General features: G+C 44.3%; 1 protein-coding gene across 2 annotated transcripts in view; it reads left to right on the forward strand.

Moving 5' to 3' along the window:
- Positions 1 to 499: 499 nt before the first annotated feature.
- Positions 500 to 16,272, forward strand: part of LOC142254494 (cathepsin W-like) — a 70,017-nt gene continuing 54,244 nt past the window's right edge. Inside the window, exons 1-3 of one of the 2 annotated variants that reach the window (XM_075325579.1) lie at positions 500 to 627; positions 791 to 845; positions 8,481 to 8,594. In XM_075325579.1, coding sequence (XP_075181694.1) covers positions 556 to 627; positions 791 to 845; positions 8,481 to 8,594 — 241 coding nt within the window. In that variant the 5' untranslated portion in view covers positions 500 to 555. The remainder of the gene's footprint in view (positions 628 to 790; positions 846 to 8,480; positions 8,595 to 16,272) is intronic. The other variant, XM_075325578.1, reaches the window with a different exon arrangement.

The following is a 16,272-nucleotide window of genomic DNA, read 5'->3' on the forward strand; positions in this document are numbered from 1 at the left end:
ACATGATCCATGTCAAAACACAGATGTGTGATTAAACCCATTAAGTTTAATGGGTCTAGATGTGTCCGTGTCTCCGATAAGTGAGACACGGATGTATGAAGGGGGCCTAACGCACAGAAAAAAAATGTTAAACCTGCTCTTTCAATTCTATTTCGTAAAATGTCAACGTTAATGAATAAATGATGGCTTTTACAACATAAAATGTGTCCTACAATAAAAAATAAACACTATTTGGCTACAAGTACTGAAAAATTAAATTGTTCTGGTCTGTGAATGCAGTAATGCGCAACCAAAAAAATGTTTTATATTAAAGCCCAACATAGACCCATTTCTGAAGGGGCTGATTAATCATATAATCAGAGATCTGCATTTTTATCTTTACTTTTTTCAGTCACAGCCCAAATTTTGTTTTATCTTTGACCCAGCCTTAACCACTCAGATCTTTTTTAACAGCTGTGGTTTCCTTCTTAGATCATTTACATTCGCAGGTTGTTCTAGCTTTTCTTTACTTGCTACATTTGAGCAGACATTGCAGATCATACGTGATCCTTCACCATGTATCTTGCATTTCCACTTCTCTCTGCATTGTGCATCTTCATACCTATGGTCTTAGGAAATACCGAACTGGTGATTATCTGTTTTGTTGTTTTTTTTAAAAATATCACTGTACACTTTTTTCTTTTCTGTCAATCTGAATTACCAAATTGCTTTTCCTTCTTTCCTATCTAGATGTCATTTAATTTCTAACATATTTCTAATGTATATGTTTGTTGGTTTTTTTGTTATCTAGGAACAGTTTGAAACATTTATCAAACAATTCAATAAGGTTTATAAGAATGAAGAAGGTAAGTACATCATCCATTTCACATGTAACGTACGCCAGTTATTATGTTTTTTGTCCTTATTCTTGTTTTTCAGTGAATTAAGAAATATAGATAGATAGATAGATATATAGATAGATAGATAGATAGATATATAGATAGATAGAGGGATAGATAGATAGATATATAGATAGATAGAGGGATAGATAGATAGATATATAGATAGATAGAGGGATAGATAGATAGATAGATAGAGAGAGAGAGAGAGGGATAGATAGATAGATAGATAGATAGAGGGATAGAGATAGATAGATAGAGGGATAGATAGATGGATAGAGGGATAGATAGATAGAGGGATAGAGATAGATAGATAGATAGATAGATAGATAGATAGATAGAGGGATAGATAGATAGAGAGATAGAGGGATAGAGGGATAGATAGATAGAGAGATAGAGGGATAGATAGATAGATAGATAGATAGATAGATAGAGAGATAGAGGGATAGATAGATAGATAGATAGATAGATAGATAGATAGATAGATAGAGGGATAGATAGATAGATAGATAGAGGGATAGAGATAGATAGATAGATAGATAGATAGATAGATAGAGGGATAGATAGATAGATAGATAGATAGAGAGATAGAGGGATAGATAGATAGAGAGATAGAGGGATAGATAGATAGATAGATAGATAGATAGATAGATAGATAGATAAAGGGATAGAGATAGATAGATAGAGGGATAGATAGATGGATAGAGGGATAGATAGATAGATAGAGGGATAGAGATAGATAGATAGAGGGATAGATAGATAGATAGAGGGATAGATAGATAGAGCGATAGAGGGATAGATATATAGATAGAGGGATAGATAGATAGAGAGATAGATAGATAGATAGATAGATAGATAGAGGGATAGATGGATAGATAGATAGAGGGATAGAGATAGATAGAGGGATAGAAAGATAGATAGACAGATAGACAGATAGACAGATAGATAGAGGGATGGATAGATAGAGTCCAGAGAAGAAGAGAACCCTCCAAAAACATCTTATTGAAAAAAAACGACTTATTTTAATGGCTGCTCAATTAATAGGAGTTAAAACGCGTCACTGCTTACATTATGGATATGCAACAATTATAGTCAGTTTTTTCACTAAGGGCATGTCTACAAAACTTCTTTAAGACAACCGTGTAACATCATCGCTATTGAAGCAGAAGACACTTCAAGAAAACACCGATGGTATTTTTCCTGACGAGTCTCCTTTGTCATTTATAATTTTTTCTTTTTTGCAGAGGCTTTGCTGCTGACATTATATAATTATTTTTTTAATTATACATAAAAAATAGTGGCAGCTTCCAAGAGCCTGAAAAATGGTCAGGTCACTTCTTTTAGCCTAAGGCTGATTTCACACATCAGTTTTTTGGCATCAGACACGATCCGGCGAAAAAACTAATGTGACAGATCCGGTGAAAAAAACGGATCAGTTGCATCAGTTTTTTCCATCAGTTCCTTCAGTTTTTTGACAGATCTGGTGTGATACTGAGCATGCTCAGTTAAAAAAAACAGATCTGGTGGCCGGATCCGTTTTTTTGCAGCATTACTCCGGATCCATAGGCTTCCATTATAAAACCCGCCGTACGGCGCCGGATCCGGCGCAATCCGTTTTTTTTGCCGGACACAAAAACGCTCACTTCAACGTTTCATCCGGCCGCCGGACAGGTAAATTTTGCCAGATCCAGTAAAAAACTGATGAAACGCAAGGTCATCAGGCACAATCCGGTGCTAATGAAAGTCTATGGGGGAAAAAACAGATCTGGCGGCAACAGACGCCGGATCCGTTTTTTCATGTTTTTGCTGGATTGTAACTGATGGCAAAAAAATGATGTGTGAAAGCAGCCTTAGGCCTCTTTCACACGTACATGCCTCTGGTACGTGTTTGGCACTTTTCTCACGTACTGGAGACACGTACACACGTAGACCTAGGTATTCCTATAGTTTTGGACACAATACGTGTGTTTCTCACGGCAACATGTCCGTTTTCTCTCCGGCATCACGGGTGTCACACGGAACACAAACGTGTCACACGTAATGCAAACGGACCACACGGATGGGTTCCGTGTGACATGCACCGGAGAAAAGACATGTGTCTGTGAGAAAAAAAAAAAAACCTTTACTCACCTTCTCCTGCCCTGCAGTCTCTGCCGCTGCTGTCACTTGCTGCCGACCGCTGCTCATTATGCTCTTTGAATATTGACTTCACTGCAGCCGGAAGCAGCAGCAGCGGGGAGTCGGCAGGACCGGAGACCGCAGATCAGCACCACGGACAGCGACGCCAGGGACAGGTGAGTAGAAAGTTCCCGTTCTCTGTGTATGATCACGGATAACACACGGAGAACACACGTGTGCCATACACACGGCTCACCGAGGGTAAAACGCACCTTTGACACGTCCGTGAAAAACGTGTGTGATTTTCACGGACGTGTGAAAGAGACCTTAAGCAGTGAGAAGAAAGTTGAAAAGAATAAACATACGAACAGCAAGTCCTTCTGACATTGCAGTGCATATGGTAATTCTTTTTTTTCCTTTTTCTAGCCATTTTTCGGGAGGGAGTACTGCAGCTCAGCTGCCTAGAACGGCCACTACAGTGGACACAGCTGGAGAACTTCAGCTTCATACAATGTGTTTTTATACAAGCCAAAAATATGTAGAAATAATATGCATGTGACCGTAGCTTCAGAAATGATGCTATAATACACCATGAGATGACAGACAATGGGGCCGCAAGATGGCAACGCAACGGGGTGATGTCTAGCAGCAACTAAAAAGTCATTGACTTTAAAAATGAATTTTTAAACATTTTTTGGGATATATACAGATATATAATTTTCAATAAAAAGTTATTACTTTTACATTTTGCTTCAACAAAAAAATGTATTACTAATGGCTTCTCTTTAACTTTAACAGCAAAATAGCCTACCACTTATTAGTCCTTTTCGCTCTTCTGGATACGGCTCTATCGACATCTCTTTTTATAGACACGAAGGGGGTGTTGGCCGGGAGCGTTCCCCAATGTACTTCTGTAACATATCACTGCAGTCGTTCATTGACTCTCATTGTAAAGACCATATATCCTACAGATATACCGTATACCTTCCCAGTATATGGTGTTTACATGGAGACAGGGCCGGCCTTAGCCTGAATGGTACCCTGTGCAAAACTGTCCTTTGGTGCCCCCTACTGATTTTTTACCCAGTTTCCTAGGAAACAAACAAGGACAGGAGGCCATTTTTTTTATATCCTAATAAAATTGATCTCTTCAAATGTACAATAAACTCCAAATTTGTACTGGAGAATCTGCACCTCAAATCCACAACATTTGATCTTGTTCTTTTAGAGGTCTTTCGATTTCAATCATTTATGCTGTATCCCTAGCTATTACATCATGGATGGTACATGCGGATCTCACCTATGGGGTGCACATGTATCTGGAGAATGAGGCGCTGCCGCTCTTCGTACAGAGATTATATAAATTCCTATACACTTAGAGCGGTGCAGGTCGTGGCCCCATTGGTGGGATTAGCATTTACTATACAAATCCTGAGGATAAAAGTGCAGGATGATGCCAGACAATGCACGATGGAGCCGGCGGCCGATGCTGCGTGTACTCTGGACCAAAAAGTCCAAAATACAAATGTTAAAGGGGAATGTACAAATTTAGAAAAACATATCTGCTTTCTATGTAATAAAGAGTACTCAGGTTATACAGTACAGACCAAACGTTTGGACACACCTTCTCATTCAAAGAGTTGTCTTTATTTTTATGACTATGAAAATTGTAGATTCACATTGAAGGCATCAAAACTATGAATTAACACATGTGGAATTAAATACTTAACAAAAAAGTGTGAAACAACTGAAAATATGTCTTATATTCTAGGTGCTGCAAAGTAGTTACCTTTTGCTTTGATTACTGCTTTGCACACTCTTGGCATTCTCTTGATGAGCTTCAAGAGGTAGTCACCAGAAATGGTTCTCACTTCACAGCTGTGCCCTGTCAGGATTAATAAGTAGGATTTCTTGCCTTATAAATGGGGTTGGGACCATAAGTTGTGTTGTGTAGAAGTCTGGTGGATACAGAGCTAATAGTCCTACTGAATAGACTGTTAGAATTTGTATTATGGCAAGAAAAAAACAGCTAAGTTAATAAAAACGAGTGGCCATCATTACTTTAAGAAATGAAGGTCAGTCAGTCCGAAAAACTGGGAAAACTTTGAAAGTGTCCCCAAGTGCAGTGGCAAAAACTATCAAACGCTACAAAGAAACTGGCTTACATGAGGACTGCCCCAGGAAAGGAAGACCAAGAGTCACCTCTGCTGCAGAGGATAAGTTTATCCGAGTCACCAGCCTCAGAAATAGCAGGTTAACAGCAGCTAAGATTAGAGACCAGGTCAATGCCACACAGAGTTCTAGCACCAGACACAGCTCTAGAACAACTGTTAAGAGGAGACTTTGTGCAGCAGGCCTTCATGGTAATATAGCTGCTAGGAAACCGCTGCGAAGGACAGGCAACAAGCAGAAGAGACTTGTGTGGGCTAAAGAACACAAGGAATGGACATTAGACCAGTGGAAATCTGTGCTTTGGTCTGATGAGTACAAATTTGAGATCTTTGGATCCAACCACCGTGTCTTTGTGTGACGCAGAAAAGGTGAACGGATGGACTCTACATGCCTGGTTCCCACCGTGAAGCATGGAGGAGGAGGTGTGATGGTGTGGAGGTGCTTTGCTGGTGACACTGTTGGGGATTTATTCAAAATTGAAGGCATACAGAACCAGCATGGCTACCACAGCATTTTGCAGCGGCATGCTATTCCATCTGATTTGCATTTAGTTGGACCATCATTTATTTTTCAACAGGACAATGACCCCAAACACACCTCCAGGCTGTGTAAGGGCTATTTGACTAAGAAGGATAGTGATGGGGTGCTACGCCAGATGACCTGGCCTCCACAGTCACCAGACCTGAACCCAATCGAGATGGTTTGGGGTGAGCTGAACCGCAGAGTGAAGGCAAAAGGGCCAAAAAGTTCTAATCATCTCTGGGAACTCCTTCAAGACTGTTGGAAGACCATTTCCGGTGACCACCTCTTGATGCTCATCAAGAGAATGCCAAGAGTGTACAAAGCAGTAATCAAAGCAAAAGGTGGCTACTTTGAAGAACCTAGAATATAAGACATATTTTCAGTTGTTTCACGCTTTTTTGTTAAGTATTTCATTCCACATGTGTTAATTCATAGTATTGATGCTTTCAAGGTGAATCTACAATTTTCAGAGTCATGAAAATAAAGAAAACTCTTTGAAGGAAAAGGTATGTTCAAACTTTTGGTCTGCACTGTATGTTTCACTGCCTCTCAGCTACAAAGACCTAAACAGACTGAGGTGCAGTACCACATACACACCATGAGGCCATGAGGACGGGGGACACTGTGTATGTGTCACTGCCTCTCAGCTCCACTGACCTGAACAGACTAAGCTGCAGAACCACATACACACCATGAGGGAGGGGCCCTGTGTATGGAAGAACTATGGCATATATACTGTAATCCCTTTATTAACCAGTTTGGGCTCACACCTGCTGTCAACGCTGCAAATAATTTTTTTGGAAAATTTGCAAGATAAATCCATGCCGAATCATGTGATATTCTGCAGAATTTCATAATACACACCTTAGCTGCTGCAGAACCTCATCACACACATCTCAGTTGTTGCAGAACCTCATCATACACATCTCAGTTGTTGCAGAACCTCATCACACACATCTCAGTTGTTGCAGAACCTCATCATACACACCTTCTATGCTGCAGAACCGCATAATACACCTCAGCTGCTAGTGATGCATTACATTGATAGACCTTCATACCTACACTAAACCATTACATGTGATGTGCAGACGGCCTTGACGCCATGTCAATAATGAGACTCCAATGTTATTTTGCTACAAGATAAGTTCTCTGACACCTGATTCCTCATGCATGATCCCCGGGTGGAAGGAATCAGACACTGGCTCCATTATTGCAGTTGTGTATATTTTACTCTGATGCTGCCACGTCTCAGATAAAACACACATTTAATATCTGGCCGGGGACGATGCAACCAAGATGAGGTGCCCGGGAGGCCGGTCCCCAGCGGCTTCTCCCTGCTCTACTGCCCTGGACTGACCAGTGTCTCCCCTGTGTGACATTCTGCACATTAGCCGAATCTCCAAAATGTGTAATATATGGCTAGGATTTCACTTGCCAATCTGAGTGGTCATGTGATCGCTCACCAGTGATTTGCGGACTGGGGGTCATCTGCTGAATGACGTCTCCTCCTGCTTCTCTCATTGTTATAATTTTTAATTTGAGAGAAACAGGAGGAGACATCATTCGGCAGATGACCACACATTGCAAATCACATGTGAGTGATCAGATAACTACCACTCGAATCAGCAAGTGAAATCCTAACAGAACACATATTACACACCTTTAGGATATGGAAGGTCAATATTCAGAATTACATTACATTACACGTGACAGGTACAGGGCATATGTAGGGTGTAATATATATATATATATATATATATATATATATATATATATATATATATATATATATATATATATATATATATATATTTATGTATTGTCCCCTACATATGCTCTGCACCCACTCTGACCGAAGCTGCAGGGCCCACTGGCATCACATCACAGGCTCCCCCTGATGTCATTACACCTACAGGTGCAGAGCAAGGGCGAAACAGGGAGCCAGTGGCCCACTGCTCCTCAATGGTGTTCAACCATGCATCCGAGGAAATAGCAATGGCCCCCATCACCCACAGGCCCGGTCATTTTGCTACTGCATAAATTATTCCATATACATGACACACACATACAGTAGATACTATATAAAAGATAGATGGATGCAGGGTCAGACTGAGGTGTCTGGGGTCCACAGGAGTTATGTCTAGAGGCCACACTGCAACTATATGCAAACACCTGCAGGAGCCCCCACCCAGCCTCCTATGAACAGCAAGAGCCCCCACACAGCCTCCTATGCACAGCAGGAGCCCCCACACAGCCTCCTATGCACAGCAGGAGCATCCACACCGCATCCTACACACAGCAGGAGCCCCCACACAGCCTGCTACACACAGCAGGAGCCCCCACACAGCAGGAGCCCCCACACAGCAGGAGCCCCCATGGTCGGCCTCCAGCCCGGTTGCCAAGCTTCAAGAAAGGGATAGAGAGGCGCCGCTGGAGACAGTACGTTTTGTTTCAAACATAGGGTCTCCCTGCGGCTCCTCCCATCAAAGCCTGCTGCCCGTGCGGCAGCGGTTTCAGTAAAAACGCAGTGCTGGGACCGGAGGAGACAGGAAATTTATGACTTTTTACCTCTCTGCGGCGCCCCCCTGAAGCATGGCCGTCGGCGCCCTGTGCGACCGCACAAGTCACACATGCCTAAAGCCGGCCATGCATGGAGACACATCACATGATATGCCAGGACATTTTTCCAAAATATATATATTGATAAGATGTGAACAGTACAATATCTAGGCTTCTTGAACATTATAGCCCTTTTCTGTAACTGTACATCTCGTTCTTATATCTCTACAGAATATCAATATCGATTGTCGGTTTTTAGAGCAAATTTAAACACTGCCCGTCGCCTACAGGAAGAAGAACTAGGAACAGCAAAATATGGGGTCACCAAGTTCAGCGACCTTACAGGTGAGTAATTTTTAGTTAAATTAATCTATAAAGAGGCATTCTTGGAAACGACATATATAGGTCAGATCCCAACCAATCAGCCATAACTGTAAGGGGTACTTTACACGCTGCGACATCGCTCAAGCAATGTCGTTGGGGTCACGGTGTTTGTGACGCACATCAGGCGCCGTTAGCGGCGTCGCAGCGTGTAACAGGCTGGAGCGACCTAAAATGATGGCAAAAAAGACAAAAATCGTTTGTTTTGGAGAGGTCGTTTAATAATAAATCGTTGTCAGGTAAGTAGCGATGTTGTTCCTCGTTCCTGTGGCAGCACACATCGCTGTGTGTGACACCGCAGGAGCGACGAACATCTCCTTACCTCCGTCCACCGGCAATGCGGAAGGAAGGAGGTGGGCGGGATGTTACGTCCCGCTCATCTCCGCCCCTCCGCTTCTATTGGACGGTCGCTTAGTGACGTAGTGGTGACGCCGAACGCACCTCCCCCTTGAGGGAGGGATTGTTCGGCAGTCACAGCGACGTCGCTGAACAGGTATGTGCGTGTGATGCTGCGTAGCAATAATGTTCACTATGGCAGCGATCACCACATATTGGCCGTACGATGGTGGTGGGTGCTAACGCGCTTGACATCGCTAGCAATTGCTAGCGATGTCGCAGCGTGTAAAGTACCCCTTACCCCTAGGATAACCCTTCAATAAGTGATTCAATAACAAAAGTTTCATACTAAGTAAAAGGCACTTACTGTAATCATATGAACTATCAGTTTTATACCATGGGCAATAACTTCTGCTGCGGTACTGAAAAACATGCTACTCACTCATCAACTATTGGGTGAAGCTGCACCACGTAGACGTCTTACCCTGCCAGCCCCCTGCATGTATTCTGCACAGAATAGTAATAAGCTCTGCTCTACTACCCTTACCCCCACACTAACTGCCATGAGATGAAAGTTGGAAGTGTTTGTACTCACACTCAGCTCTGCTGTATTCCTCCTACCCTCCACATAACTGCCTTATGATGAAAGCTGAAAGTGTGACAACACTCAGCTCTGCTGTATATTACACAGTAGGCGCAGAGATCAGGACTGTGTATCATCACATCTCACAGGACAAGGCTTATTCTACTAATTTTCTGGGGGCGTGTCCATTTTTTCCCTTACATAACGTCTCCTGTTAATGATTGGACAGTTTCATACAGGGGAAAAGAAGATGCCCACATAAATAAATATCTGGTAAAGCCCTGGTGGATTTATCCTAATTCAAGCCCATAACTCTGCAACTGAGATGAAGAATTAAAAAGAAAAAAAAAGACATTTTATTCCACTCTGCAGCCACTGTTTAATTGTCACGGGGGAGGTACTGACAGACCGGGGGGTTCCTGAGCTGGCCCTAAGACTGGGGCCTCTATGCTCACTCTCACCCCGGGGGTACCATTGATGGTACGGGGGCCTGGGTCCCCGACTTGGCACGGTCTCCTGTCCGGCCCTGATCTTACTCCCCCCCAACCCTGGGAGTGGGCCAGAAACCCAGAAACACAACCCCACAGAAAAGACACGGACAAGGGACAACGAAATCTCATACACACTGCACTCACATACAAAGAGGAGAAAATATGAGTGCTTGGGGAATAAAGGAAAGAGCTGAGAAAAACTTACAACAAGAGAGCATTCACACCACGGAAAAAAGCTAATGCTGTTCACCATAACCAGAGCTCCACAGAGACCAGGATAGCTAATGATTTTTTCGGCAGCTTCTTACTAAACTCCCCAGCCTTAAAAAGGGAGAGATCTGCTGGAGTTGATAATTAGCAGCCTGAGTCAGAGAAGAGTAAGGTCCGTTTCACACATCTGGCATTTTGCCGGATGCCAGATCCGGCACACATGCAGTACAGTACATTCATTTATGGTGGAAGCACGACACCATGCAGTTGTGTGCTTTATGTACAACCACATTTGTCCGCATGGTGTCGCGCTTCCACTGTAAATGAATGTACTGTACTGTACAGCATGTGTGCCGGATCCGGCGAAATGCCGGATATGTGAAACGGGCCTTAAACACTGTTCCAAAAAGGATTTTAACCCCTGAAAGGCTGGAAGCAATGAAACAACTCAGCCAATGCCCAGCCGAGCTGAGCACAAACCGAGACCAGGCTGCCTGTTGGACTCAGCAATGTGAACAGAGTTCGACGCTGTACCGTAGTAGCAATGCGCGTGTGTGGAACCGGACAGCGCATGACATCAATTATAGGGTCAATTACACAGGTCTGCCAAAAAAAAATTTTCAAGAGCTGTTTTGATTATCCACGTAATCTTAAAAGCATAAAAACAGCCGTTGTGGAGTAAAACTGCTTTGAGATTTACTTTGAAGAATCTATAAAAACACGCCGTTGCGTCGAATGATAATGGATTTTGAATTAACCCATCAAACCTTCGACATCGATGTAATAACCTAACTTGTCTTCCTGGGCATCCTTTTCATTAAGTCTGAACCATGAAAAAGACCCTCCTGGCAACTATAAATTCCTGCTTTTGAGCCTTGATCCAAGTAACTCAGCGGCATATTTGGGTAGATTCAAGTCTCTTACCAAATTTCATTCATCTCCTCCTGGGAAAAAAAATTTGGTCTTGTATCATCTTCAAAGTCAGAACTTGATTCATCTGGTTCAGGTATGACTCCACCTTCATCGGACATAATTATCTCTTCCAAGGTAGCGGTGGCCTTGGGTATATCTGTGCCATGGGGATGGGACGAATTAGTGAGTGAAGATTGAGGTATGAAATTGAATGCTTCCATTTTGAATTATACCCTTTCACGTCGCATGAACAAAAGTAACAATTGTCACTATGGTTCTTTTGCTCTCACCATATCAAAGGAATACCATAACGGAAAGCTTTTTTCTTACCCTTGAACCAATTTCGGAGGTCCTCAACACACTGTTTGCACACTTTATGAGGTGCCCAAGCTTTATTTTGATCTCCAAGCTTTAGTTCGAAGTATGCAAAGTATACTGTTTTCACAAAGTCTGTAATACTCAGCTGTTGCTTCAACACTATATATTCACCACAAATGTTACAGAAAGTGTCAGGCGACATAACATACTTCCGCTGAGCCATACAAGGTTGAATAATGACGAGCTAACATGAACTGAGATGAAAAAGTGTGAACAGGCGAGAATCATGATAAAATAAGTAGAGATGAGCGAACCGGCCGTGGTTCGGCTCGAGTTCGGTTCACCGAACGGAACTCTCGTTCGAGTTCGGTTCGGCGAACCCTTTCGGCGAACCGCTCGAACCGCATAGGAAACAATGGGAGGCAATCACAAACACATAAAAACACCTAGAAAACACCCTCAAAGGTGTCCAAAAGGTGACAAACAACTCACAACACAACACAAACACATGGGAAAGTGACAAGAACAAATTCTCATGCGAAAACAAAACAGCGTAACAAGGAAAAAGAGGACAAGACATAGATATAGGCATGGCATGCCTTTCTAAAATCATGTAAAACACCGCAAGGTGACTCCAAGCGGAGTCTCCCTTTTTTCCAAAAAAATGACCCCGGGGTAGGTAGCAAAGTCTTTGCTAAAACATTACTTGTTCATCTTGGCTACTTTTTAAAAACACAGCACGCAAGGGTTACTCCAAGCGGAGTCTCCCTTTTTTCCAAAAATTGGGCCACACAGACACCCACCCCTTCAGTGGCAGCACTTGTGCCCCAATTGTACACTTCACAGGTAGATTTGCATCAAGCACATTCTAAAATACGCCATACTTAACCGTCCCCAGGATGACACCGGGGTAGGTAGCTAAGTCTTTGCTGAACCATGAATTCTTCATCTTGGCTCCTTTTAAAAAACACAGCAAGCAAGGGTTACTCCAAGCGGAGTCTCCCTTTTTTCCAAAAATTGGGCCACACATACACTCACCCCTTCAGTGGCAGCACTTGTGCCCCTGTTGCAAACAGGATGTTTTGATTTGCATCAAGCACATTCCACAAGCATTTACTCTCCCCAGGATGACACAGGGTTAGTAAATTCCTTGTGGATCCATGACTTGTTCATTTTGATGAACGTTAGTCTGTCCACATTGTCACTGGACAGACGCGTGCGCTTATCTGTCAGCACACACCCAGCAGCACTGAAGACACGTTCAGAGACAACGCTAGCAGCTGGACACGACAAGATCTCCAAGGCGTAAGTGGAGAGCTCTGGCCATTTTGCAAGATTTGAAGCCCAAAATGAGCAAGGCTCCATTTGCAAAGTCATGGCATCGATGTTCATTTGGAGATACTCCTGTATCATCCTCTCCAGCCGTTGACTATGTGTCAGACTTGTTGTTTCTAGTGGCCTTGCAAAGGATGGTCTAAAAAAATTATGAAAAGATTCAATAAAATTGCTGTTACCAGCGCCACATACGGTGCTACTGGTACGGGTAGACTGTTGAAGATGACGAGACCGTCCCATGTTTGTCAAGTTTCAACTGGGAGATTCACTCCCTGCACCAGGGTTGTTTTGTGGAAAAGCCGAGCTAAGATCAAGTAACAGCTTTTGCTGATACTCCTGCATACGTGCGTCCTTTTCTATGGCTGGAATTATGTCACAAAATTTGGACTTGTACCGGGGATCTAATAGTGTGGCAAGCCAGTAGTCATCATCACTTCTAATTTTGACAATACGAGGGTCATGTTGGAGGTAGTGCAGCAAGAAGGCGCTCATGTGTCTTGCGCAGCCATGCGGACCAAGTTCACGCTGTGTTTGTGGCATAGAGGTGCTAACCGTGCTTTCTTCCTCTGACATCTCCCCCCAACCTCTTTCAACTGAAATTTGACCAAGGTCTCCCTCATCCGCTGAGTCTTCCATGTCCATAGACAGTTCGTCCTCCATTTCTTCATGTTCTCCTGCACCTTCCTCAACATTTCGTCTGCTACCATGCGCCCTTTTTTGATCCCTGTCCCCCATGGTCTCATGCCTGCCGCATTGGTGATGATGAACGTCTGGACCTTGGTGATGTTGTTGTCTCTTGCGCATAGGAATCCTCCTGTAGTTCCTCCCCTTCCTGTTGTCCCACCCCCTGACTCCGAATAGTGTTTAGCCTGTGCTCCAGCATGTAAATGACTGGAATTGTCATGCTGATAATGGCATTGTCAGCGCTAAACATATTCGTCGCCATGTCGAAACTGTGCAGAAGGGTGCATAGGTCCTTGATCTGAGACCACTCCATCAGGGTGATCTGCCCCACCTCTGCATTTCGTTGGCCCAGGCTATACGTCATGACGTATTGCACCAGGGCTCGACGGTGCTGCCACAGTCGCTGTAACATGTGGAGAGTCGAATTCCAGCGTGTCGGCACATCGCATTTGAGGCAATGAACCGGCAGGCCGAAAGACTTCTGGAGCGATGCAAGTCGCTCAGCTGCGGTGGTTCAACGGCGGAAGTGAGCAGACAGTTTTCGTGCCCTGTTCAGAAGGCCATCTAGGCCGGGATAGTGTGTTAAAAATTGATGGACAACAAGGTTCAACACGTGGAGACAACCATTTACCAAACTCAGTCTCCAGAGCTGCCCACAACTCAGCCACTGTGTGACTCTTATTTCCAAGACATTTCAAGCTAAAGACCACCTGATGCCGTTGCGCTCTGCTGCCAGCATATTAATGAGGGGTGCGTGATTCCTTCTGCGCAGTTAGAACGCTGGCGGCCTGACCCGGCAGGCTTGGGGCGGAGGTGGAGGACCCAGACGAGGTGGAGGAGGCAAAAGCAGTGGTGGAACTTGGACAGACAGAGGATTGACACACAAGTCGTGGGGACGGCAAGACTTGTGCAGCAGACCCTTCACCATCTATCACCATAGTTACCCAGTGCCCAGTCAACGACATGTAACGTCCCTGTCCATGCTTACTCGTCCAAGTATCGGTGGTGAAATGCACCCGTTCACACACAGAGTTTCTCAAGTAAGCGGTGATGTTGTGTGCGACATACTGGTGTAGCGCAGGCACACCTTCCTTAGAGAAGTAGTGGCGACTGGGCATCTGGTACTGGGGCACAGCGACAGACATAAGGTCTCTAAAATCCTGTGTGTCCACCAGGCGGAAAGGCAGCATTTCGGTAGCCAAGAGCTTACAGAGGGATAAAGTCAACCTCTTAGCTTTGTCATGGGTCGCAGGAAATGGCCTTTTATTTGTCCACATCTGACGGACAGAGATCTGGCTGCTGTGTGTGGACGGTGTTGAGTAGGGTGTCCCTGGAAAAATGCAGGTTTGTGAGGAAAGTGCAGGCGTAGACATGATGTTGCCTTCATCCAACGTTGGTGCTATCGATGTCTGAGAGAGCTGTACACACGCACTTGTTTCCCCTTCCAAACCAACTGACAACCTACCAAGCAAACTGCCTGTTGCGGTTACAGTGGTGGAAGTTGTGCGTGGAAAACCAGGTGTGACAGCTGTCCCCACAGTCCTAGAAGATGAAGAGCGCGCGGATGCACTGGAAGGGGCAGGCGGTGGATGGTCCGCTCCGCTAGGCCGCATTGCAGCACGGTGAGCTTCCCACTGGGACATATGATATTTATTCATGTGACGATTCATGGAAGAAGTTGTCAAACTGCTAAGGTTTTGCCCTCTACTAACAGAATCACGACAAATTTTACATATCACATGATTTGGGCGATCTTTTGCTATGTCAAAAAAGGTCCAGGCTAGGCAAGGCTTAGAGGGCATGCGACCTGCTGAGCCCCCCCGACTAGTGCTCAGAGGCAGAGTGGTGGCTGAGGATGCAGTTGTAGACGTGCTACCAGTACTACTCCTCTGTCCAGGAAGGCGCAAGGTAACTTCGTCGTCAGTAGCATCCTCCTCCACCGCCTCTGTTGACCTCCTCGAGTGCCTGACTGTGGGTTGACAGTAGGTGGGATCTAGAACTTCCTCATCAAGCGTTGTGTTTGCACTCCCCTCAGACTGAGCCTCTTCCTGACGTGAACGAATATTTAAGTTGTCATCCCAATCTGGTATCTGCGTCTCATCGTCATCAGTATGTTTCTCATTGTCTATAACAACAGGTGTTATAGTTTGTGAATAAGGGTCAACATTATGCTCAGAAACTTGTTCCTCACGGCCTGAATCAGAGTCACAAAGGTTCTGGGTATCACTGCAGACCATTTCCTGGTCTGTACTCACTGTAGCTTGGGAGCAGACCTCTGATTCCCAGGCTATAGTGTGACTGAACAGCTCTGCAGACTCAGCCATCTCAGTTCCACCATACTGTGCAGGGCGGATGGAGACTTCAGAGCTGGGAGAAAGCAAGTGTGATTGGGATGACAACTCAGAGAACTGGTGTTTTTTGGATGCGGTAGTTGAGGTGGCGGAGAGGGCACTTGTTGGACCACTTGAGATCCATTCAAGCATTTTCCTTTTTTGGCCATCATCTACCTTTGTTCCAGTTGTTCGTGTCCGTAAAAAAGGGAGCACATCGGATTGTCCACGGTAAGTAGTAGACATCTTACTTTTGCTGGAAGATGGTCTATCTTCAGCAGATTTTAATGGAGCTTTGCCACCTTCCCCACGGACAAACTCTTTTTTTCCTTTTCCAACACGCCTCTTCCCCTTTCCACCAGCATCTGTCATTTTGCCACTCATTTTGATTGCAACAAGATTGTGCACTTAAAATGTGGTAGTAAAAATTGAGAGGTTGTGTA

The sequence above is a fragment of the Anomaloglossus baeobatrachus genome, chromosome 10 (genome assembly GCF_048569485.1).
Source record: "Anomaloglossus baeobatrachus isolate aAnoBae1 chromosome 10, aAnoBae1.hap1, whole genome shotgun sequence".
NCBI classification, from domain to species: domain Eukaryota; kingdom Metazoa; phylum Chordata; class Amphibia; order Anura; family Aromobatidae; genus Anomaloglossus; species Anomaloglossus baeobatrachus.